The 24033-nt window shown below is 39.9% G+C and overlaps 3 protein-coding genes and 1 long non-coding RNA gene across 6 annotated transcripts; 2 read left to right on the top strand and 2 right to left on the bottom strand.

Annotated features, from left to right (window-relative positions):
• Positions 1-63: 63 nt before the first annotated feature.
• LOC5504460 (FAU ubiquitin-like and ribosomal protein S30) lies at positions 64-4872 on the top strand. Of its 2 annotated transcripts, XM_001625302.3 has the most exons (3): positions 64-283; positions 1383-1438; positions 4684-4872. In XM_001625302.3, the coding sequence occupies exons 1-3, from the start codon at positions 64-66 to the stop codon at positions 4810-4812; spliced, it is 405 nt and encodes a 134-aa protein (XP_001625352.2). In that variant the 3' UTR covers positions 4813-4872. The 2 variants fall into 2 exon arrangements, with proteins under 2 accessions (XP_001625352.2, XP_048585861.1); XM_048729904.1 differs by lacking the exon at positions 1383-1438.
• Positions 4873-9948: 5076 nt separating this feature from the next.
• Positions 9949-15943, bottom strand: LOC5504444. Its single transcript, XM_001625319.3, has 7 exons — positions 15633-15943; positions 15489-15555; positions 13297-13372; positions 12433-12500; positions 11897-12031; positions 11424-11521; positions 9949-11322 (listed from the first exon to the last, which is right to left on the bottom strand). Exons 1-7 carry the CDS (start codon positions 15833-15835, stop codon positions 10164-10166), a joined length of 1806 nt encoding a protein of 601 aa, XP_001625369.3. The 5' UTR covers positions 15836-15943; the 3' UTR covers positions 9949-10163.
• Positions 15944-16088: 145 nt separating this feature from the next.
• Positions 16089-22304, top strand: LOC5504461 (sterol carrier protein 2). Of its 2 annotated transcripts, XM_001625303.3 has the most exons (12): positions 16089-16213; positions 16312-16349; positions 16621-16725; positions 16814-16831; positions 16936-17058; positions 17502-17650; positions 18376-18636; positions 19106-19294; positions 19863-19950; positions 20218-20283; positions 20420-20472; positions 20907-22304. In XM_001625303.3, the coding sequence occupies exons 1-12, from the start codon at positions 16167-16169 to the stop codon at positions 21036-21038; spliced, it is 1269 nt and encodes a 422-aa protein (XP_001625353.2). In that variant the 5' UTR covers positions 16089-16166; the 3' UTR covers positions 21039-22304. The 2 variants fall into 2 exon arrangements, with proteins under 2 accessions (XP_001625353.2, XP_032228662.2); XM_032372771.2 differs by lacking the exons at positions 16089-16213; positions 16312-16349 and having other exon boundaries at positions 16819-16831.
• LOC116612145 lies at positions 20021-20911 on the bottom strand. The gene is made up of 2 exons (XR_004293799.2): positions 20766-20911; positions 20021-20506 (listed from the first exon to the last, which is right to left on the bottom strand). It is a non-coding gene; the product is annotated as an uncharacterized LOC116612145 (long non-coding RNA).
• Positions 22305-24033: the final 1729 nt, after the last annotated feature.

Genomic DNA, 24033 nt, shown 5'->3' with positions numbered 1-24033 from the left:
CTTGTCTTGATATAGTGTTGTTCACTGGTAATTTCTCTTCAATTTGGTCCCAGAATTGCCACCATGCAGTTGTTTGTACGCGGTCAAAACCTTCACACTCTGAACGTAGATGGATGCGATTCCGTTTTGGGAATCAAGCAAGAGCTTGCACTTCGTGATGGCATCCCCGTCGAGGACCAAGTTCTCTTGTATGCTGGTCGCCCCTTGGAGGATGGCATGAGCCTGGAGGAGTGCGAGCTCTTCGATCAGGTCACTCTGGACCTTGGTGTACGTCTTCTCGGAGGTCAGTTTGTAGAACTTGTGTGAACCATTCCAATCTCCATAGACTGATGTTATACATTTTAAGTGATTCATAAACAGAAGCGAATATTATTCGAATATATCAGTCGGACTTAATATGTAGCTACATTATTCCTGTTATTTTTTACAGCCTTATTGTTAAATCTGACTATGTATTGTATTATGTATGTTGATGAAAAGCTTTAGTACAGAAATGGTGGTGACCTGTAAAGGCAGCTTTTCCCTAGAAAAAGAAATGAAGACTGAGATGATGAGACATTGCTTACACACATGTGTAAATAATGCATTGATTTACACTTGTGTTAAGCATCTTACATCTCCATTTCTTTTGCTAGTGTGAATTTAGTAAATGCTGCAATCTATTAATAAGTGTTTTATTGCCCCCTGACTATTGTCTAAGATCATTAAATAGAAACGTTCAAGCAACTGCAATGGCCCTAGCTAGAAATCCTAGCCAACCACATGCATCGCTTGAACATCTCTATATCACTATTTCAAAGCAGATGTAACAGAAAGATATCATACAGAAACCAACTTACAGTATGACTAAGACTACTGGAAACAGCATAATATGAATTATCCCAAATTGTTGTCTCTGTAATGTCTCATATATTGTTATAATACTCTGTTTGGCCATTCAGTCGACTTTGGTTGTTAATATATATTTGTGACTGTCATTGCCAATTGCCAATGGGTGATGCCAATACACACAAACCAGATTTCCATTTGTCTTGGTCAAATGAGACAGTGTATTTAGCTGCCTAAAAACTTTAACATATTTTTCATATAATCACCCTTAGCACCTATACAATCTCCCAATAATATAGAAACAAAGCTAATGGTCTATCATCAATTTATTCGGATTGGTTGACCCATGTGTATAGCCTATCAGTAGCAAATAGGCTGGATTTGATGGTAAATAGTAACATTTTTGGCTATACAAATTTATTAACTAGCTTTCTTCAAACTCTTCAACCAGAGCTTTTTCGGGCTTGAGGAATAATTGTTAGATATATTTCCTCTAATAGTATAGGATTAAAGATTTATACTTCATATTTATGGCATTTTGTATTCATCTCTAGGTAAGGTTCACGGCTCTCTTGCTCGTGCCGGTAAAGTCAAGTCCCAGACTCCCAAGGTATGCATTACCATCACTTCGTATTCACTCTCTCACTTCTTGTTCACTCTCTCACTTCTTATTCACTCTCTCACTTCTTATTCACTCTCTCACTTCTTGTTCACTCTCTCACTTCTTGTTCACTCTCTCACTTCTTATTCACTCTCTCACTTCTTATTCACTCTCTCACTTCTTATTCACTCTCTCACTTCTTATTCACTCTCTCACTTCTTATTCACTCTCTCACTTCTTGTTCACTCTCTCACTCACTTCTTATTCACTCTCTCACTTCTTATTCACTCTCTCACTTCTTGTTCACTCTCTCACTTGTTATTCAATTTCTCACTTCTTATTCACTCTCTCACTCCTTATTCACTCTCTCACTTCTTATTCACTCTCTCACTTGTTATTCAATTTCTCACTTCTTGTTCACTCTCTCACTTCTTATTCACTCTCTCACTTCTTATTCACTCTCTCACTTCTTGTTCACTCTCTCACTTGTTATTCACTCTCTCACTTCTTGTTCACTCTCTCACTTGTTATTCACTCTCTCACTTCTTATTCACTCTCTCACTTGTTATTCACTCTCTCACTTCTTGTTCACTCTCTCACTTCTTATTCACTCTCTCACTTCTTATTCACTCTCTCACTTCTTATTCACTCTCTCACTTCTTGTTCACTCTCTCACTTCTTATTCACTCTCTCACTTCTTGTTCACTCTCTCACTTCTTATTCACTCTCTCACTTCTTATTCACTCTCTCACTTCTTGTTCACTCTCTCACTCACTTCTTATTCACTCTCTCACTTCTTATTCACTCTCTCACTTCTTGTTCACTCTCTCACTTGTTATTCAATTTCTCACTTCTTATTCACTCTCTCACTCCTTATTCACTCTCTCACTTCTTATTCACTCTCTCACTTGTTATTCAATTTCTCACTTCTTGTTCACTCTCTCACTTCTTATTCACTCTCTCACTTCTTATTCACTCTCTCACTTCTTGTTCACTCTCTCACTTGTTATTCAATTTCTCACTTCTTATTCACTCTCTCACTCCTTATTCACTCTCTCACTTCTTATTCACTCTCTCACTTGTTATTCAATTTCTCACTTCTTGTTCACTCTCTCACTTCTTATTCACTCTCTCACTTCTTATTCACTCTCTCACTTCTTGTTCACTCTCACTTCTTATTCACTCTCTCACTTCTTATTCACTCTCTCACTTCTTGTTCACTCACTCACTTCTTATTCACTCTCTCACTTGTTATTCACTCTCTCACTTGTTATTCAATTTCTCACTTCTTATTCACTCTCTCACTTCTTATTCACTCTCTCACTTCTTATTCACTCTCTCACTTCTTATTCACTCTCTCACTCCTTATTCACTCTCTCACTTCTTATTCACTCTCTCACTTGTTATTCAATTTCTCACTTCTTGTTCACTCTCTCACTTCTTATTCACTCTCTCACTTCTTATTCACTCTCTCACTTCTTGTTCACTCTCTCACTTTTTATTCAATTTCTCACTTCTTATTCACTCTCTCACTCCTTATTCACTCTCTCACTTCTTATTCACTCTCTCACTTGTTATTCAATTTCTCACTTCTTGTTCACTCTCTCACTTCTTATTCACTCTCTCACTTCTTATTCACTCTCTCACTCCTTATTCACTCTCTCACTTCTTATTCACTCTCTCACTTGTTATTCAATTTCTCACTTCTTGTTCACTCTCTCACTTCTTATTCACTCTCTCACTTCTTATTCACTCTCTCACTTCTTGTTCACTCTCTCACTTGTTGTTCAATTTCTCACTTCTTGTTCACTCTCTCACTCCTTATTCACTCTCTCACTTCTTATTCACTCTCTCACTTGTTATTCAATTTCTCACTTCTTGTTCACTCTCTCACTTCTTATTCACTCTCTCACTTCTTATTCACTCTCTCACTTCTTGTTCACTCTCTCACTTCTTATTCACTCTCTCACTTCTTATTCACTCTCTCACTTCTTGTTCACTCACTCACTTCTTATTCACTCTCTCATTTGTTATTCACTCTCTCACTTGTTATTCAATTTCTCACTTCTTATTCACTCTCTCACTTCTTATTCACTCTCTCACTTCTTATTCACTCTCTCACTTCTTGTTCACTCTCTCACTTGTTATTCAATTTCTCACTTCTTATTCACTCTCTCACTTCTTATTCACTCTCTCACTTCTTGTGCACTCACTCACTTCTTATTCACTCTCTCACTTCTTATTCACTCTCTCACTTCTTGTTCACTCACTCACTTCTTATTCACTCTCTCACTTCTTATTCACTCTCTCACTTCTTGTTCACTCTCTCACTTGTTATTCAATTTATCTCTTCTTATTCACTCTCTCACTTCTTATTCACTCTCTCACTTCTTGTTCACTTTCTCACTTCTTATTCACTCTCTCACTTCTTATTCACTCTCTCACTTGTTATTCACTCTTTCAATCCATTTTTGTTCACTTTGACTAAATATATCCAATACAGTTTTAATAATTGGGTAGTTTTTCTCAAAATCACCAACCAACCCTAAACACCCCCATTTTTTGCCAGCCCACCCCAAAATAAATAATGGTATGAAAGCAGTTTATATAGAAATAGCACTCTTCATTCTAATGCCATTCTACTGCTTAGTTAGGTAACTTTCATGATTCAACAGAAAGATCTGAAACTTGGTTACCATGGTTGAAAAAAAAATTTTCATCAAGTAATACCTTAAAAATTCTAAATGCACTGGCTGTATTGATATCATATGCCTTGACCTCTCTGAGCTCAACACTGCTGGTTCATAAGTATTTAGACCTGATTTAAAACAAACCCTTGTTTATGAAGAGATTTCGGGCAAAGGTTTTTCTGATTGTTGATGGTAGATAACTGGTCTTCTGGTTAGTAACCCAGTTTACTGAGCATCTAATCAGATTGTTGAGTCACAGAGATTAAATGGAAAAATGACTAAGCACATTGCAGTGAAACCGGTTTAAAATTGTCTCGTACGTTTTTAAACTTGCATTAAATGTTAAAAACATACAATGCTAACTGATCTCGAATGATCTCAGATTTCTCAACCTCCAACTAAATTGAAAAGGGTTTTTTCTGTTTCCCTCAAGGGCTATGTTACTAAAGCTCTACTGAATATATATTGAGTACTCTGCAGCTGTTATAAATTGTCCCATTGCACATATTTTGTCACCCCTTGCATGTTTGCCTAACTTGTCTATTTTCTTCTACCTCTATCCAGGTGGATGCCCAGGAAAAGAAGAAGAAGAAGACAGGACGTGCCAAGCGCCGCATGCAGTACAACAGGAGATTTGTGAATGTTGTGCAGACCTTTGGCCGCAGGAGGGGACCCAACTCTAATGCCCCCTGAGCTCATCTGCCTGAAATTCTAATCCTGTAGAGTGTAACTATTAAACACAGTTATACCATTTGTGCTGATCTGTATTTGTTGCATAATTGTGAACTTATCCCCGGCACTGCCTGGCTGTACTCTAAAACTATGGTTAACAGTATAACCCCAGTATTTATTTCAACATGGATGATGGAAAAGCATCACTGTAGTCTCGTTTAGATCTGTCAGACTTACCATTGCCTAGTTTGGATATCCTCATATCAGACTGAGTCACAGGCAACTCATTTGAAAGAAAATAAGATGAAGAAAAAGTGGGTTTCTTGTGTGGATATAGCGATGAGGGAGACTTAGAAGGATTTCAAAGGGAATGGGGCAGAGAGAACTTTCTTGACAAAGGGAATCCATATTGTTGTTTTCTTCTCTTTCTACCACTGTTTAGAGCTAGCTGTGAAAATTCAAAACATTTTCGAATGAGAGCCGGCTAGCAGGCTATTTGTGTGCCCTAAGTCCCTCTCCCTCCCTCCTCCCCATCACAGCCTTCATATTGCCTATAAAATCCTGGCCCGAACACCCCAAGGGGAACTCTACGCCAATAATATTTCTACGTACTTGCAAGATCTTGCCTTATGGTCAAGGCCCCCAGGATTCTAAAGCTGTAGAATTCTTTTCTATGTTCTTATGAAAATTCACATAGCTATCAGATACAAGAATTCAGCTGTTTATACGCTACCCATGAACCACTGCATGTTACGACACAGATTCTCGATTGAGTGCAACCTTTTTTTGAAATACAGCGGTGATCCAGGATTTTTAACAGGAGGGGCCCAAAGAGGCATTATTTTCTCCTGTATTTTTAATAATGTCTCATACATTTGCTGTATTTTTGGCTGCTAGAGGGGGGGGGGAGGGGGCTTGCCCAGCCCCCCCCCCCCCCCCCCGGCTACACCCCTGAAATAGGTGTTTAAAATTTGAGCAGAATGAAATGGGAATCGATTACATGAAACGGTGTATATGGAATAAGTCAGGACTTCTTATTAGGCTGACTCTCTATTTGCGTAGTGTTTTCACCTAACAAATAAATAGGAAAAGACATGATTGTATAGACAAGAGGCTTAACGTTGAATATAATTGGACTTCTCTGTTGCTGGGAACCAATGTCAAACTTAAAGGGAGCGGTAATTAACGGTGAACATGATTTATTTGCGTTTTTCTTTCTGTTTAACAAAATCTGTCAGGCACTTAGATAAGACGAATAAACTGATGCTCTTTTTTATTAGGACGGGTAATAGGCTTGATTTCAGCTTTCAAGGGCATGATCAATTATTTTCATGAATTTGAAATCGAAGGACCACGCAAATTTAACAGCAAGATATTTGCACCTTGTAGGATCTAAGTCCATAGGTGGGTTCATCTCTGAATCTATGCACTAGCGAAAAAAAATGTATATATATATATATATAATATATATTTATATTTATATGTGTGTGTTTGTGTCTAGGGGCGGGAAGCCCTTATAAAAAAACTTGTCCAAGAAAATGAAAAGCAGCATCATTGAATCATTATCAATCGTAAAAGCATTATGTTGAATATGTGAAATATAATAAAAAAAATCTTAAATTAAAAGAAAAGCTGTGCCATGAGATCAGAAAAAAAGTAGAGAAATTTCAATTATGTGTTTCAAAGCCAAAGATTTAAACCCGTTCCTTAGATATCTGACTGGGGCATAAATAAAAGAAAAGTTTAAGTGTGATAAAAGGGATATTAGACATTAATCATACAATCTCGTATTTGTCAAGACTTAACCCCGGAGCAAGTCCTATGTAGACAGGCGCATTCTGAAGTAAGAAAACCCGATCTGCTCGAGTGAAAAATAAGCTTATATCTTATAATACATAAATCTACCGTCTGTTTCCTAACATAAGGCGGCTGTCCAGCTTTTTCAAGGATCAGGGAAGATACGCACATCTAGATTAGAGTTTTCTTTTGTCGAAAGGTTGACTCCGAGGTTTGCAATTTTAGCAGATTATTTTGGAGACATAACGAATCGCCGATATTTCTTTTTTATCTAAAGATTTGATAGAACTAAATCTAATGCCAAATCAGCATGACAGTGAGCTGAGTTTAATATATAGCAGCATGCCAGAGAGGCACCGCCGTCCATGCTAAAGTTCGAGACAAACAGGCGCTGCTCAACATATAACTGCCAATACCCTGTCAGAGAGTTTGCGAAATTGAGATCTGTAAAAAGCATTTTTTTTCTTGTATACTTAAAAACCCATTATTCGACATTTTAGCAACGTAGTTGTCTGGTAGACGCTTTAGTAAAGATGTGGATTTATAAATTTGTGTTTCTTTTTTTTCCCACGAAACACTGCATGGGTAAAACGAAAACATAAAAAAACAGTAAAAAAAGTCACTTCCAGCTTTATTTTGGATAATGTAAAAAAGTATTTTCTTTTTAATTTACCTGATCAGAAGTCTTTTTTTTTCTTCCATTTTAGAAGAATATACCTTTGGACTATTTCACTGCAGTTCTTGCTCTAGAGAAGACTGTACATTAACTATCAGTCTATCGCTCTCGCATGGCGCCACTTCAAAGTCCGATTTCATGCTATCATCGCAGCAAACGTGCGAGTCTGTCTTTGGAGCTGTTTTCGATAACACCTTTTGGTCCTGACATAACGCTTCTCGACTGCCCGAAAGCGAAGCCACAGTTTCACCGACCTCTGCCTCTAAAATTGCTTCAAGTCGATTTTCCGTTTCATCGCCTAGGGAGTATTGCGGTAACTCGTCGTCGCTTTCTTCGTCTGACTTGGCAGTAATTTGAGCGTTTGTCTCCTCTTCAATACGAACAAGAACTCCAGTTGAAAGTCCGCCTGTGTTGTTTGAAAGCCCGTTTGAGACTCTCTCGGAGTTTCCTGTATTGTCCACCGCCCCAACAGCCTCGGTTACCCTCGTCTCAGAGCTCGTCATAGTCCCTGATTTGTCCCAATCGGCATTACGAAATCGAAATCGCTTATTCCCTTCTTGTGTCGTCTCTTTACGGCAACCGCGTCGTAAGATACAGCACATTGTGACAATTATCAATAAAAATATCAGCGCGAAAAAAACTGCCAGAGTTGCCACAGTTGTTTGTTCACTGGTATTCATATCGCCTCCTTAAAAACTGCTCTCCTTCAAAGTTGCTGCCTAATTTTTTTTCTCAGATTTCGTTTCGCTTGTTGTAGGTTAAAGATCTTGCACGCAAATCCCCCTAACAATATGAATTATTAATATCTCATAATACAGCAAGATAGCAGTTGAAAGCTTCTTAATGTTTTTTTTCGTGGCAGGATTTGGGGACATACAGTTCTATCGGCGCACCTTATTTCGTATGTTTTCGTCCGCGTTCTTTTATTAGCAAGCACTGTTAGCAGGCTCAGAGATGTTATCGGGCATGCTCTAATAGCATAAGCGATTCTACGGCTAATGTTCTATAGCGTGCCATTGGCTACTAACATGAATATTATTAAGATGACGTCACTCAAGGCCGGAATTGAACGAAATATTTAAGAGGCAGGCCTCATCTGAGAATTTAAGAAAAAAAGCAAGAAAATTGAAAATTCGGCTCTTTTCATACTAAACACATTTCCTAAAAGACTTTTAATTGGAAAGAAATAGTGAATTCATATATTGATCACTGCATAGCCGGTAGCGCTTTTTTCCTTTGTAGTGTGAGCCAAATCTCTCATCAAGATTTATTTTTACTTTGTATGAAGTCAAACATACAGCTTTACGGAAACTAGACCCCCGCCGAGCATAACAACATCTTAATTCGGCACGAAAATATAGAACAAGAACAATATCAGACTTTTCATGAGCAGTGTTATCTTTGCGTAAAGTCCCACAAAGGCGACCAAGGGCAACTTTTTGCTGATTACATCTGACAAACGACTTAGAAAAGAAATGAACTCACAATGCTACTCAAATGCTGCCTGAGTTGTCAGACTCTAGAAGACAGACTCTAAGCGATAATCACAATAGCTTGCTTAGCCATGGAAAAACCATTCATGATCTGCGTTAATGCCCTAGTGATATTTTAATAAAGCGCGCGATATCGGCGGTTTTAAGCCTAGCAATGAAGCCTCTAGCCAAATCTGATTATGTTTCTACTCGCATGTTTTGGATGGCCGACTTGTTTTGGTGAAACTTGGGCATTTATTTTTTTCCTGTCAAATCATTTCAATCCTTCTAAGCTACTAACCTGTTTACACTCGAAATGCATTAGGCGTATGAAAAATAACTCTAAAAATACCCAGTCTCACTTTGGACAATGTTATAAGTCTCCATGCTACACAAGCAGTGAATGTAGTAGGCTGTTTGCATTCCGAAGATGACTATCTTTGCTATTGTTGTGAATAAATCAGAAGTCGTTTATGAAATGAAGTAAAAATATTTCTTTTTCTTTTCAGATGACCATCTGATACGAAGAAACAGTGTTTTCGAGCGCACTTAATAGGCGCTAATTAAAGAATGGAAAGCATAATCAAGTCAGAATTTGATCGACTTGAGATTTATATCCTCTTTTCCACATCTTCCATAATTAAAATGTTGGCCGTGGTCGTGAAAACAGTGAATTACAGATAATAATTTTTTTTTCTCTGACAACCCAGTTAATATGGAAAACCCTGATAAGGTTACTTATCGGCATTGTCTAGTGTCTTGCTTATAATTACTTTTCCCAGCTTTTGCATTTTATTTCATCTTTTGGCTGTGATTAATACGAGCTTAGGGCGCAAAAACAAAGAAACAAGAAAGCCGGTAAAAAAGAAAATCTATAAGATTGATATTGATAAAAAAACAACATAATGAAATGCAATATACGATCTCCGGTCTCACTTTTCAAGGATGACAAAAACAAGAGCAGTGCAAAGTGAAATCAATTTCGGTGGCCCATCTAGATATGATATAGATATATTCCTCAACTAAACACTTGTTATTTAATAGAAGTGTCGTCTCGGTTTTCAGTTATTTTAATAACGTTTGCCTCGTTTTGCGAAAATGTTTGTTATTTTTTCATTTTTCCCTTGGTATACAGAACACAACACGACCGATCAAATTCTTGACTTCGAATAAAAAACAGGAAAATTTAATAACATGAAATATAAAACGTTATTCACACAGACGTCGACGTCTTTTTATTAAACGCACAATAGTTTCGATCGACTCTCGTATAAAAAAACAAATTTCAGCTTAATAAATGTTTTTTATTTCCCTTATACTTTTAGAATCCATTGCGTTTTTATTGGTCGTTAAAAGTAAGGTTAGTTTTCTAACACGTCCTCGATTCTTTTGATCAAATATAACATCCTTTTTAATAATTTGTCTACCTATCTCAAAGATAGCATTTTTCTAAACGACAATCCAATCTTTTGACGACTTCGTTTCAAAGAACGTTTCCTCAGTGCTGGACTCCCAAACTCGGCTCTTTCGTTCGAGGTCCCAGCAGGCCCATTTAACGAAGAGGCCGAGCCGCCATCTGCGCCATCAGGCACCCTATGAATAGGTGCCCACTTGTTTCCAACTGTAGTCCCTCCGTCTTGAACGGAGCTATTTTCGGAATGACTTTCAACGTCCTCAGGTTCAATGCTGCCGTCGTCGGCCTTGTCAGGACCCGACGCTTTTCCAGGTAATCCGATCCGGTCTTCCTGGTATGCGGCAAAACTTGTGTAATGTTTTCCAGTGTCAGGGTCTATGATGATATAAGGCCTGGTGGCCTCGCCGCCGCCGCCCCATACCAGGCTCTCTTCCGAGCGAGTCCTCATCGGCGTCCCCCTATCATTGTCATGCGTATTCTCTAGCAGAAACCTCGCATCCGTCATCGATCGCGAAGTTGTGAGGGTCCTGGATTTGGACTCTCGTTGATTTCCTCTATTTCCACGGTGCCAGCTGTGGTCCAAAGGAATGCCCGCGTGTTGTATGCCGCGTCCAACATCTTCCACAGGACCCCCGCCAGTAAGTTCGTTGTCCGCATTGCGCACCACAGGAAGACCACCAGGCCCAGCCTGACCACCTCGACCGATCTCTCCGGATGCACGACGTACAGTCGCATGAAGATTTGTGTGATGCTGGCTTGGATGCGCTGCACGGGTTCTCCACCTAAACGGCAAATAACCGTCAGGTCGCGTAAATCCACGCGCGGAGGACTCATCTGGGGACGATTTATCACGGCTGGTGGACGACACATTACGAGAATCTGGTTGAGTCATGCGAGGGCGTTTGTGAATGGTTTTGGACCTACCAGTGCGAGATGGCGGAGAACACTGACGGGAGGCCTGTGGAGGTTCGGTTTCAAAGCCAAAGAAACGACGGCGGGCGTTGCTTGGGCTGGTTGTGACGGCTAGGGCAGGGCTAAGGGGGCGGCATATGTCTTCGGAGGGTTCTGGGACAAAAGCGGTGTAGGCAAAGAAAAAGATGAAGCTGACGACGATGAAGTTTGCGGTGATGATGACCAGTGCAGAGGTGGCAGGCCAAGCAAATAAGATGTGTCTGGAGTAACAACAACAACAACGTAAGAAAAAGCGGAAACACTGACTTGGAAAGGATGCGATTGTCTTACTGATAACAAACAATAAATACAGAAAACAAACCTTAAACCAGTGAACTGTGCTTCTATCCTTAAAGACGCACTGTAGAATTCTATGTGCTTGGCTGCGATGTTGATATTAATGGTGACAGCTGGGTGATACTATAGGAAATAAAATTAAAAATTTAAATCTTTCACGAGACACCTATGGATATTGGCAGTGCCTATTATACCTTAATAGGATGTTTAACTTCCTTTTTAAGCAAGCACGAAGCCAGATTGTTTTTTTTTTTAAGGAGAGAAGACTGTGTTTTTGGCAACTTAAACCCACCCCTAGCTCCATGCCTGCATAGGACAGAGAGAATGGAGGTTAACATGGTCGGCCACTTACAAGAGATTGTTGCAAAAGGGATACACTATCAAGAATAATTACACAGATGATGGATCAATTCAATCCTATTTCTTGTTGCAAAGGGAGGGAAACGGAAAAAAACAGATCTGTTCAGCTACTCATAACAAAGTGTAGCAGCTTCTTACCGAATCATCCACATAGTTTTCAAAAAGTCGAACAGGAACAATCTGTTTTTCTTCACTGAAGCCAAACATGAGAGGGAATGACATGAAGACTGTGTAGATCATTTGATGAAGACCAGATTTAAAGTGCAGCATACTCTGAAAGATAAATATATCAATAAAGTAAATAAGGAAACCTAGTAAGCGAATAACGAGAGTGTGGGTACGATATGGTTCAGTCTAGGGCATAGCAAGGCATCTCAGCCAGCCGTCTAATGAAATTCTATCAATCTAAAACACAACTTAGATTAAATGGCTGTTTTTTATGGAGGAAGGAAAACTTGGAGTCCAGAAAAAAAAACCTCAAAGCAAAGGCAAGAAGCAACTAACCCAGTTTGCTAGGTTGATTCATTCCATTCTACAATCCAATGGTACATTTTCATTTCTAAATTATGTAATAATTATAGTATTGTTTTTTTATAAATGAGGGTTTTAGATGAAGTTGGAGGTGTTTTAAGCCTTGAGTAAACTTAGGTGGAAATATCCAGCCATATACTTACAGATCTTGAAGATTTGGCTACAACAGACCCAGAGCTTGAATAGAACTTGACATTCACCATGAACATGCCTAAATAAAACAGCATAGAAATAAAACAACAAAAAAGAAAAGCAGCAACCGAATAGGGCATAAACAAACAAAATCAAATACATTTTATAAACCCACACAGGAGCAGATCCAGGATTTCAAAATAGGGGGTGGATAATGGCCGGATAAACGGCTTGTATCTGATACAGTGGTTCATGGTAGGTCACATAAATCTAACAATACTTCAAGCTGAATTGAATTTGTGGCATCAGCAAAATCAAGCAGGCGAAGGCATATGGACAGTACCTTCTCTTTTAAACAAAGTGAATTTTTATTTTATTTCTTTTGCTCAAAAAGGGGGTAGATATCCAACCAATCCACCCCCCCTGTATCTGCTTCTGCCACGTGACCAGGATGATGATAATGATCCTCTTTAAATACCTAAATTAAAGCTTATTTGCTTCAGGACCTTAAATGCAACTTGCTTAAAATATGTACAAAACAACATGCTGCATCCACAATGAAAGTAGCTCCAAATTATCACCATTCATGATGGCGATTGTAGCTCACATTCATCATAATGATAATCTTATAATCCAGTTGAATGGACCATTTGACAGACTCTACTGCATGGATGGATCCAATTTTTTTTAAGTGAAATGGGTGAGAAGGGAGAGGGAGACACCGATATATAAATCATATAACCCACATACATTTTTTCTCAAATTTGAGTCCAAAGGCCGTTCCCTGGATCTGCTACTAGCTAAAATATACAGTACCTGTCTACAGGGACATGGAGTGACAACAGAAAATTCATCAGATGTGTCTCGTAACTTACCTAGTTTTTCATTGACAGGAGAGTGAGGCATTTCCAGGTCCAAAAAGACTTGGTATTTCTGACCCCTCATCAAAATCTACATAAGCATTCAATCAACATTTAAGAAAGTAAAATTATGCTCATAATGCTGGCAAATGTAATAATGCAAACAACTCTACTTTGTGTAAAGTTTTCTTAAATAAACAGGCTCGTACAAAGGGGGTGGGGGGGTGGACAGGATTCAAAATAGTAATATAGTAATAATAATATATTATAAGTATGCATGCTCTTTTTCCAAACCAAAACCCACAAAGCTGGCAAAATGAAGCAGCTTTAAAAAAATTATTTTGAACCCTGGAGGTGCGCAGGGTGCACACCCCCCCCCCCCCCCTTGGCAGCCAAAGTGGGACATTTCTTATTAAGGAACCTTCAAATACTATGATTTTTCCATATGATGATACCTATGACTGTGCACCGCTCTCGGCCAATCCTTGGAATGCACATGATAATGCTTATGAAAATGCCAGAAAAAAGTCAAGACAGTTGAGAAAATTATACCGAAGTTGATTCTAGAAATGGTAATTTTTATAATTGCTTTCACCATAGTAGGCAGTCTTCGGACAGTCAGTGTCCATGACATCAGCGCGATGAACGTTGGCATTTCTTTCCATGACTAAAAAGCCCGATGCGCGAAGCACATGTGCGACCACATGAACGACAAACGAGGACAGACGTCTGAGATGGGTTTGATCCAGTTCGAATTTCGGATGCCTTTCTCCTCTGCCTTCTCTCTTCGGCCTCTCTTTTCAGCTCTAACTCCCCTGAGTTGAGTGCGGCAGCACATTCAGACCTCCATCTGCTGCGATCCTCGGCAAGCTTCTCCCAGTTGTCCACGTCGAGGCCGATTGCGAGCATATCACGCTTGCATGAGTCCTTGAAGCGGAGCTTCGGGCGTCCTACAGGTCTTGATCCGTGTGCAAGTTCGCCGTAAAGAAGATCTTTGGGAATACGGCCATTTTCCATTCGACAAACGTGGCCTAGCCACCTCAACCTGCGTTGACGAAGTAGGGTAAAAAGCGTCGGTAAACCTGATCTTTCGAGGACCTCGTTATTCGTAACTTTATCCGACCAATGGATACCGAGGATGCGGCGAAGACATCGCATATGGAAGGTATTTAATCGCTTCTCCTGCCGCGCGTAGGTGGTCCAAGATTCGCTTCCGTATAGGAGAGTACTCAAAATGCAGGCGCGATATACGGTGATCTTCGTCGAGATGGTAAGTTTCTTGTTCTCCCACACTCGAGAGGAAAGCTTTGTCATTGTTGTCACTGCTTTACCGATTCTTTTGCCGAGTTCGACATCGAGGCATCCGACATCGAGGCATCCAACTAGACAAATTATTCCCTTAATTTAACTTCCAGAGATAGAAGTTATACACTAATTGGTATTTTAGCTACAGGATATTTCAATCAACCCTAATACATACAAGCAAGCCACTAGAAAGCAAAAAGTGTAATTAGATTGTTTGTTACATAAATGCACATAATATAATTTGAAAAAAACTTCTTCTAACTTCCCTGATTCTGCTTTTTTTGAGACACACCTCCGATCTTAATTAACAATGAGATATCTGAGCTGTTAGCTACAGTTACCATATGGAGCACAAACCAATGCCCCCAAACTGACTAATAAAAACTGTCCGACAACTGCCTGATTTATAAAAACAAAATTGCATCAAGGTTTTTGTGCTCCACCGAGTAACTATACAGCTTACTGCTTGCTCAGATCTTACACTTACAATGCACTTTTTGTTCATATAAGAAGACACAGTACATCACAAAGATGTCATTTTATGGTTTAATAGTACAAACTCTTATCACCACTGTCCTTCCAGCAGTAAACAACTAGAATGGTCTCAAAAGCCTGGACAGAGCCTGGCACAACAAGATTCCCGACAGTGATAACAGAAAGATTACTCTCCCCCTTTGCCTGGATTATAAGATCACAGGACCAGATAGTTTGTGAATATCGCATTTACTGGACATGTGGTAATAAACTAGACAGTCATAGGATTGTCTATAGGGCTTGAGATTTTGCAAACGAAAGTGACAAAATATGACTCGATAAAACGTCAATACATGTAAGACTTCAAAACAATACTTTGTGTTTCTATTTACTAATAAATAAGTTACTTTGACCTCTAATCAACTCACCCTTTCGCCTTTGCTCAACGAGACGTTAGCCTCTGGATAGGAACATATTCCAGTTTCACAATCCGATCTTTAAGGAAACAGAACATTTCGATTAAAAAACTGCTCCCTCAAAGATACGAAAAGTGTCTTATTGCTATTACTTACGCGAACTGAAGATATACGGGCTCTGCATGTCGGACTGTTGGCATGTAAGCGTAGTAGAAGCTCACGTACATCATCACTGCTACCCAAACCAGGGCAAGCACAGTACAACATGACAAGCAAACGCGAACAATTGTGCTGCGAAAAGCTGTCCCGGCACCAAAAGTGGCATCGCGGAGAAGGAATATTGCTTCCCTGAGCGACATGACTGAGGAAAGTTTCCAAGGCAAGGTATTGTAACTTCCTACTTCCTACATATTGTTTCTTGTTGCTCTTTCGATCTCGATCAACCTTGCCTGCGCATATATTTTGTGAAATTTCAAAGTTCAATCAATGGCCAATCACAATAGCTCTTAGATCACGATAAGTTTCCATAACGTTTAATATAATTGGCTAAAATCCAACTGCTTTGGAATACTGCGTAATAATCTGGGAAGACCAATCACATGACACGTATTTTGCAGTAATTTCTTTTAGTGCTTTTTATTGGAGCACAGTTTGTTGTTGGGGGGCCGTCACCTGTGTTCTATTTTCAAGATGGCGGCCGAAAAAAATGTTTTTGTTGTAGGAGTTGGAATGACGAAGTAAGAGCACAAGTACTAAAGGATTGACATTATTAACATCTGAATAATTGAAAAACTAGCCCAAACGGCTTATAAGAAATACCGTTTTAATTTTTTAGGTTTGAGAAGCCGCATACTCGCAAATGGGACTATCCAGGTAACATCAAGGCAAAATGTCTATCAAAGCTTGAGTAACGCAGGGCTGTTTTTTTATTATATATATTATATATTTTCGGCATAGGTTTTTAGGCGGGGAAAGGGATTAGAGGAGGTAAAAGAAAAAAATGTCTGACACAAAATTGTGATAAACCCTTTCTTTGGCATCTGGAGTAAATAGGGGAGTTTAAATATGTCTCTGGTCCAAATTCTTGGAGAGAATCTTTATTCAGATTATTAAAAAAAATATTTGGCATGTTTGATCATGATAGATATGGCTCGGGAGGCTGGTGCAGCAGCACTGAAGGATGCTGGGATACCGTACAGCGCTGTCCAGGCGGTGGCGGCCAGTTACTGTTATGGGGAGCCAGCATCAGGTACAGAGTAAAGAACTATCTTCCTCAGTTACTTGATTGGTTGAAATTAACTCTGAACAATGATATATATATTTCTTGTTTCCTCTAGGACAGACTGCTGTTTATGGTGAGTGTAAAACATGTTTTTATTTTGAAGACTATTTGTGATTTTTAAATATCATAGGAAGGTACCAGTACTAAGATATTGCTGTTGTATTGTATTGTGTTCAGAGCTTGGCTTGAGTGGTGTTCCCGTTTTCAACACCAATAACAACTGCTCATCAGCATCAACAGCCCTCATGCTTGCTCGGCTCATGATCCTTAGTGGGCAGTATGAGTGTGTTCTTGCTTTAGGTAAGTGCACAGTGGCACCTCTATAAAAGCAGCAACCCTTGGGACCATGCCAAAAAAAGGTGCTTTATGGAGGTTTAGAAAAAAAGGGCAATGAGGACAAAAATACGGTTGCGATTATCTTACGATAAATGCTGATGCAAAATGTATAAGTCGCATTGGTGGCTTGTATGCTTGTTTTATGTCAAATATGTTGCTCTTAACAATACCCTGCCTACTTTTATGGTCATTTTTTTCTATTCAATAATAAGATTTTCTGGCCAGTGGTGGTATAGCACATTTGTGACAGGGAAATTGTGGCTGCCACTGCTTAAATGGAGAAAGCTGTTTGACGGATCAATAATATTGACTTTGGAAAGCGTCCACTTGGTAGAGGTACCTCTGTAGAAAATATTAGGGTGTCATACTGCTTGCCATCAATGCAAAGATGCCTTTGGTGCTTTCAGGGTTTGAGAAAATGGACCGAGGATTGACCGAGAGGTATACAGATCGAGTGTCTCCCCTTAAACGTCATGTGGCCCACATGGAGAGCTTGGGGGCCAAGCCTGATCTAATCAGTCCTCACCTGAATAAAGTTACATCTGATGTTGTCAAGGTAATTGGTGCTATCAAGAGTTAAATTTTAGATTGTTACAGGTACGGTAAAAAATACATCAAGGGTGAAATAAAGCGGCAACAAAATGAACAATCACAATTATAGACCACTTTCAATATACTGTCTTATTCTGTCACAGTTTTCTCCCAATTCTTTCACAGTTTTGTCATAAAGAAAATATTATGACTGTGTCATGCAATTAGGGCCTAGACAACAAAATGATAGTAGTTGTTCCTTAGAGTAAAATTTTCCACCAATTCTCAGGTCAGCATTAGAAATGGAATGTTTGAAAACTGAAAATTTCCTATCACAGTTAGTAAGAACCTATAATAACTCTACAAAGAACAATTCAATTCATATTTTGTAGCTTTTGAAGGATATCATCTAGGCCCATTTTGTGAAAGCCAATTTAAAATCATCATCAACATGTCATTATCATTATCCTCCTACTTTGATGTGCTGAGTAGAGGTATCAGTACTCTTATTTTTTGGCAATAATTCTGTTCAGCATAGACTTATTATGCATTGTATATTAGAAAATTTTGGCAAAATGTTGGTCATAGTAAAAGAGAGAATTAATGTATGTACTTCTAAGATGTGTTTGGTAAGGTACTTTAGAGTACTTATTGTGTTGTCATTATCATTCACATTTTAAGAGAATTCCAGTTGCATCTACCATACTGTTCAGCAATGAAATCCACTGAATAACCTTTCTTGCTTTCCAGTTCTTCTCATATGCAGCTAATGAACACAACAAAAAATATGGCACAACATTCCGACAGTATGCAAAAATATCACACAAGAACCACAAACAGAGTGTGCATAATCCCTATGCATGTATACGAAGGGAAGTACCACTGAGCAAGGTGGAAAGTTCCCCCATGCTGGCTGATCAGATCACGATGCCTATGTGCGCACCCACAGCAGATGGATCTGCGGCAGCTGTAGTCTGCTCAAGGGGTTTTATGGAGTCACATGGTCTGCAGGTAAGTAGGGACAACAAAAGCTGATTGAGGAGCTTGGATGTAAGGAGTTACAAAATGCAGGGAGGTGGGGTACATGGGTCATGTGCACCCGGTTGAGGTTTGATTGAGAGAGTCATGAGCAAAATTGTGATCAAAGAGTTTTTGTGATCTGTTTTCAGACACAAGTCAAATGACAGCTGCCTGATGTTCCTTCAGGGCTCTATGTCTTTTACACTCAACCATATCATCATCATCAGTATATCATAATTATTAGTATCATTAACAATATCAGGTTCATCATAATCTATTATTTCTGTCTTTTCTTCACTTCATTCTAAATTTTGAATAATTATGTTTTCTCGAACTGATCCGACTGGATCAATGAAACTAATAAAGAAAATATAATAAAATATAAATAAAATATCACAGACAAAATCATCATCCCCCACTTATCATCAGCAGCATCATTGCACTCACTACATTGTTCCAGAGCCAAGCAGTGGAGATCATAGCACAACAGATGGCTACAGACATGCCTTCATCATTTGGACGCAGCTATATGGATCTGTCTGGCTATGACATGGCCAAAAAAGCGGCTGCTGATTGCTATCGCGTGTCAGGTCTGCAGGCTCAGGACGTGGATGTGTTTGAAGTGCATGATTGCTTCTCGTGTAACGAGGTAACTTACGCGAGAGTCATTTTCTCTGCCTAGCAATGTTCAAACTTCTCTTAGAGTAGACAATAAGAATAGATAATGGCCTGCCTTCCTGTGTGTTTTTAGTGCAAAGAAACCCAAGGGCAAGCACCAAAATCTTGCGCATTGAATTTCTTGTCTCTCAAAACACAGGAACACTTGCTATGCAGGCTAATTAGATAATTACATGTTGACAACTTTTTGTTTGATGAGGGATGTCTAGTGGGGTAATAGATTCCATGGCCTATTAAGGGTTTTGATAAGGGGAATGATGCATACTTAATGAAAAGGCTGACTTCCCCCATCCAGTGCAGGGGCGGATCCTGGATTTCTGGATGGAGGGAGGGAGATCAACATGATGGAGAAGGGGCACCGATGTAAAAAGCTCAGTCTGGGGGGAGGGGGTTATATGTGACTGCTTCTCGTATGAATAGGTAGAAACTGTTTAAAGACAGCTGGAGTCTACTGTATTTCAGAGCATTAATCCAAAGGCTTCTCCATTTGTAGAATATCAGTCTTTCTCATGTTGTTTCATTTCTTTTCTACTCTTTAGCTGTTCATGTATGAGGCTCTTGGTTTATGTGGCGAAGGTAAAGGAGGCCAGCTCATAGACGAAGCAAAATGGCACACTAACAGTGCAGGTTTGTACTTTATTGTTGTTTTTTATGGTTCACAAGCTTTTTGATCGATTTTAATTTTGATGATATTTTGATATTTAAGTTTGATAACCAAGAGTTTTGCGGCCACCTTCAAGTATGAAGAGACTTTATTCCAATTTTTTCATCTAAAGAAATGATGCCTTGAGGTGCCTATTTTTGTAGGTGATGGGGTCTATTTTTTATGTTTGTAGGTGATGGGGTCTATTTCTTATGTTTGTAGGTGATGGGGTCTATTTCTTATGATTGTAGGTGGTGAGGTTTGCAAACTTGGGGGGAAATGGGTAGTGAACCCCTCTGGAGGACTTGAATCGAAAGGTGGGCAAACTACATTGTCTTTGTGTATTGCCTGTAATAATCTGTGAGCTGCGAATGGCAGTAAATAAACTCAAATCAACTCAAGTGATTCCCAACATTTTGTTTATGGCTAAGTAACACGTATTGTTCTCAACAGGGCATCCGATTGGAGCCACAGGACTCGCGCAGTGTGCTGAGCTCAACTGGCAGGTAGGGCCATGCGAAACTTCACGTTTTCCATGAGCTGTGTTCAATGAAAATGCAAGAAAATGAAGATGAAAAGATGCACCTGGTTCATTTGCATTAATTTAAATTTAATACGGCCCATTGTATGCATATACAGAGGGTTTTAGAGGTAGCCTGGTATTATTTCCATATATTCATTGTGCACATGTGCCAGCATTTTTCATGTCATAGTTATGCATAGAAGCTTAGATGTCTACAACGCTAACAAGAAATGGGTGTGCACGCAAATGAACGTGAGCTAGGCAGTGTCCTCTTACCGGCGTTGTTGATCTTAACACCCTAATCATTCAATAAATGAGGCTTAATACGTAGCTCAGCGGTGTGGCTGACAAGCACGGTAAAGTGTGTATAGCCGCGAAGCAGCCTTAGCTACCCTCTTATGTTTTTTTTTCCTTTAGCTTCGTGGTGTAGCCGGCAAGCGACAAGTAGAGGGTGCACGTGTCGCCATGCAACATAATTATGGCATCGGTGGGGCTGCTGTGGTAACAATGTACCGTGCGTATAACAAAGGATTGGTGTCCAAGTTATAAGCTGGTGTCAAGATTTTTAAATAAAGCCCTATCCTTGAATATATATTTAATAGCCATACTGACTGTTGAAAAGCATATGATTTGTACGTGTTCACCTACTGTGAACGAATTAATATATCAATCATGGAGCTTTATATAAAACGATCCTTGCCAACTTGAAGTGCCAGAGAGTCTAAAAACTACTGAATTCCAGTTTTCATTACAAGCTCCTGGTGACTTCAAGCCCCATTCCTAACGGGCAACGCCCATGGAGAACCCCGGGGAACGAGTTTTGTCATCTCCGCGATGACGACATTCAAGTTCGCGTAAATTGTTTCCGCGAGAACACCTACTAAAAACACCAATAGAACGATCCAGAAACTTGGAAAAAAAAACGATACCATGATGCGAGGGCTAGAGTGATCACATGACATCTCAGATATGGCCCACATGTTTCGGACAAGAAGTGACTCGGACAGGCCGAAGCAGTAGAAGTCGACCACGCCCTGGTACCCCATCCGGTGCACAGACCGCCTAAGGGTGAGATGAGGAAGTACTTGAACTGCCCAGCGGGTGACGCCTTAACCTCTTTGGCTGCAAGGGAGGTCATAACTACACCCTAACTATAAGTAAAATATACTTCAAAGAGGTCTGAAACACTAAGGGACAGACTATTCGATATTTAGTGGGGGAGTGGCTGATCCCCCTCCACGCCCCCCCCCCCCTCCAAAAAAAAAGGTAGAGCAAGGCTCAAGCATTTACTGGTAAATAAAATCGCCACATCCTTAGATCTTTAGGGGGGAACTATCCGGAAAAAAATCTAGCAAAAGGAAAATAGTCACTCCCCTCGTCAAATGTCAAATGGTCCGACCCTAAAAAGGGTGCTAGTCTGCTCGTGACACGGAGTTTCTGATATGGTATACGGCCATTGTTGATATTCGTTTGGTCCGTCGCACGTGTCACTGCTCTCCTTGTATTCTCTTTGATCGCTACGGCGATCTTCCGACTTCAGATAACTAGAGAAACAAGATAATGGAAGCACTCCGAGTGTTGCCACGGTAACAATGACGTCATTGTTATTGAAAAGGAATTCCAGAGGCGTTCGGTAGTTTACAGTCTGCCAGTATTTATGTGAATATTTGTATTACTTCAGTCCAAAGCGCTTCTGTAATCCTCCCAGGATAATCTTAACTGAGGGGATTGATCACGATAATAACCTAATGGCGGTTAGACTAGACATAGAGGTGACTCTTTATATTGAATAAAAAAATTGGGAGCTCAGTCTTATTTGAGGGGCCAAATGTCGTAAATTATAGTGCGGGGATTTAAAACATCGTGCGTCGATACACAGGCTGTAGGATAGTAAAAGCGGAGGTTGCTTTGGTAGAAGCAATTTTCCACTGGCGTAGAGGAAGGGTGAGTCTGCGGGAAGTCAGCGGTTTTACGGAACAGTCGGAAATCCCTGACTCTCCGTCTTTGAGAGGTGTGATACATTGACCTGTTGACTTCCGGTGTATTTGGCATTACAAAACGTCCGGTATAAAAATAGAGTGCAACATTATAATGTGGGTATTGTCATCGCTATTTATTATGTAAACGACTCGAGCATTTAAGAACCCGTTTATATTGGTTGGAGCACGGGTTAACACTTCCTTGGGAAATTTAGAAGGGCTTTTACTTGTAGCTGCAATTTCCATGGCCAACTCTTCTTACAATAATAGTTGGGTCATATAACCATTGCGAAAGATTCCAGAACTACCACGCAGCACAAAAATCGGCATTTCTATTATGTTAAAGTTCCTTTTATTTTTTATTCTATTTTGGAAGCAGTATTCCATTTATAGTGTTGGTGTATATTTATTATTAAATTTTATCTAAGCAGCTAATTCTCGCGAGTATTTCTTTGTTACAACCTGTAACAGGATGCCGTGAAGTGCGCACGGCTGGACAGAACATGCCTGTCCCGGGGTGGGTGGGGAGAGGGGGGACCTCCGATATTATACGTATACGGGCGTGGTTAGGCATGAATTTACCCCCTACAAGATACCTCAGACAAAACAAACAGATCATTGTTAAGCTCGCTATCAATTATCGTCCCGTGGGTTGTGTGATGTTTTCGCTGGTTAGTGATCTAAAAACACCGATTGACACGTTTTAACGCTCTTTCATGAGCTACAAGTTAGATGAGCGATTGCTATAATAGCACCCTAAAAGATACCGAGGTAAAAAAATCTGGGCATTCTCATTTTCACCCCTCTAAAAGATACCCAAGGCTCCAAATTTACACCCTAAAAGATACGACGATGATCCCCGTCCGATGAAGAGAGAGAACAATGTGTTATTCACCCCCCCCCCCTCACCCCCCCCCCCCCCCCCCCAGGAGTTACTTGCCGCTCCCCTCGGCTAATCCCCCCCATCCCCGTTGGAAATGAGTGTTGTCATGGATTTTACCACTAAAATGCAGAGAAAATGAAGAGCGTAATTTTGTTGTAAAACTAGTCTTGTAGATTCCTCGCGATATCAGCGCCATCTTGAAATTACCTTTATCAGTCAGGATTTCCGACGACGAGTCGGCCGATCGGTTCCGAACATATACATTAACCGCTGACTTCCTGCAGGCTCGACACGTGACTTGAAGGAACTTACAAATCACATGCAACGTAACTGCCGCCTGGTGAATGATGCACTCGACCCCCAGCGAAAAGACTTGTTGTCCCCACGATGTTTGAAAAGGAAAAATCCGCTAAAGGGAGGAGTAGAATTACAGCCGGAAATGGGGCGCCACCTCCTCTTCCAGAGGTTTCGTTGGTTCATTTATAAACAAAGACCAGTATTTCATTTTGAATGCTGCTTATTGTAATTGTTGTTGGGTATAAACAAATTAATTTCAAAATTCGATTTTTGCTTTTTTCATAAAATACTCCTTCCTATATTACAACGTTATAAATTGCCCGAAACTGGTCGGAAACCTAGCGGTCTTTGTGGGCACTTTAAAGTTGCCTAAAAAACCGCTGGT

This window comes from Nematostella vectensis, chromosome 7 (genome assembly GCF_932526225.1).
Source record: "Nematostella vectensis chromosome 7, jaNemVect1.1, whole genome shotgun sequence".
In the NCBI taxonomy this organism is placed as follows: Eukaryota; Metazoa; Cnidaria; class Anthozoa; order Actiniaria; family Edwardsiidae; genus Nematostella; species Nematostella vectensis.
This window is presented reverse-complemented; position numbering and strand designations above follow the sequence as displayed.

What these genes read in the sequence shown, in the direction of transcription:
- LOC5504444 (XM_001625319.3), bottom strand. Translation starts at nt 15,835, where the DNA reads ATGTCGCTCAGGGAAGCAATATTCCTTCTCCGCGATGCCACTTTTGGT. An exon ending in CCCGTATATCTTCAGTTCGC is followed by an intron (nt 15,556 to 15,632) that starts GTAAGTAATAGC and finishes GTTTCCTTAAAG; the next exon opens with ATCGGATTGTGAAACTGGAA. An exon ending in GCACAGTTCACTGGTTTAAG is followed by an intron (nt 11,323 to 11,423) that starts GTTTGTTTTCTG and finishes TTGTTACTCCAG; the next exon opens with ACACATCTTATTTGCTTGGC.
- LOC5504460 (XM_001625302.3), top strand. Translation starts at nt 64, where the DNA reads ATGCAGTTGTTTGTACGCGGTCAAAACCTTCACACTCTGAACGTAGAT. An exon ending in TGGTGTACGTCTTCTCGGAG is followed by an intron (nt 284 to 1,382) that starts GTCAGTTTGTAG and finishes ATTCATCTCTAG; the next exon opens with GTAAGGTTCACGGCTCTCTT. An exon ending in TCAAGTCCCAGACTCCCAAG is followed by an intron (nt 1,439 to 4,683) that starts GTATGCATTACC and finishes ACCTCTATCCAG; the next exon opens with GTGGATGCCCAGGAAAAGAA.
- LOC5504461 (XM_001625303.3), top strand. Translation starts at nt 16,167, where the DNA reads ATGGCGGCCGAAAAAAATGTTTTTGTTGTAGGAGTTGGAATGACGAA. An exon ending in GTAGGAGTTGGAATGACGAA is followed by an intron (nt 16,214 to 16,311) that starts GTAAGAGCACAA and finishes TTAATTTTTTAG; the next exon opens with GTTTGAGAAGCCGCATACTC. An exon ending in TGGAGTCACATGGTCTGCAG is followed by an intron (nt 18,637 to 19,105) that starts GTAAGTAGGGAC and finishes ACATTGTTCCAG; the next exon opens with AGCCAAGCAGTGGAGATCAT.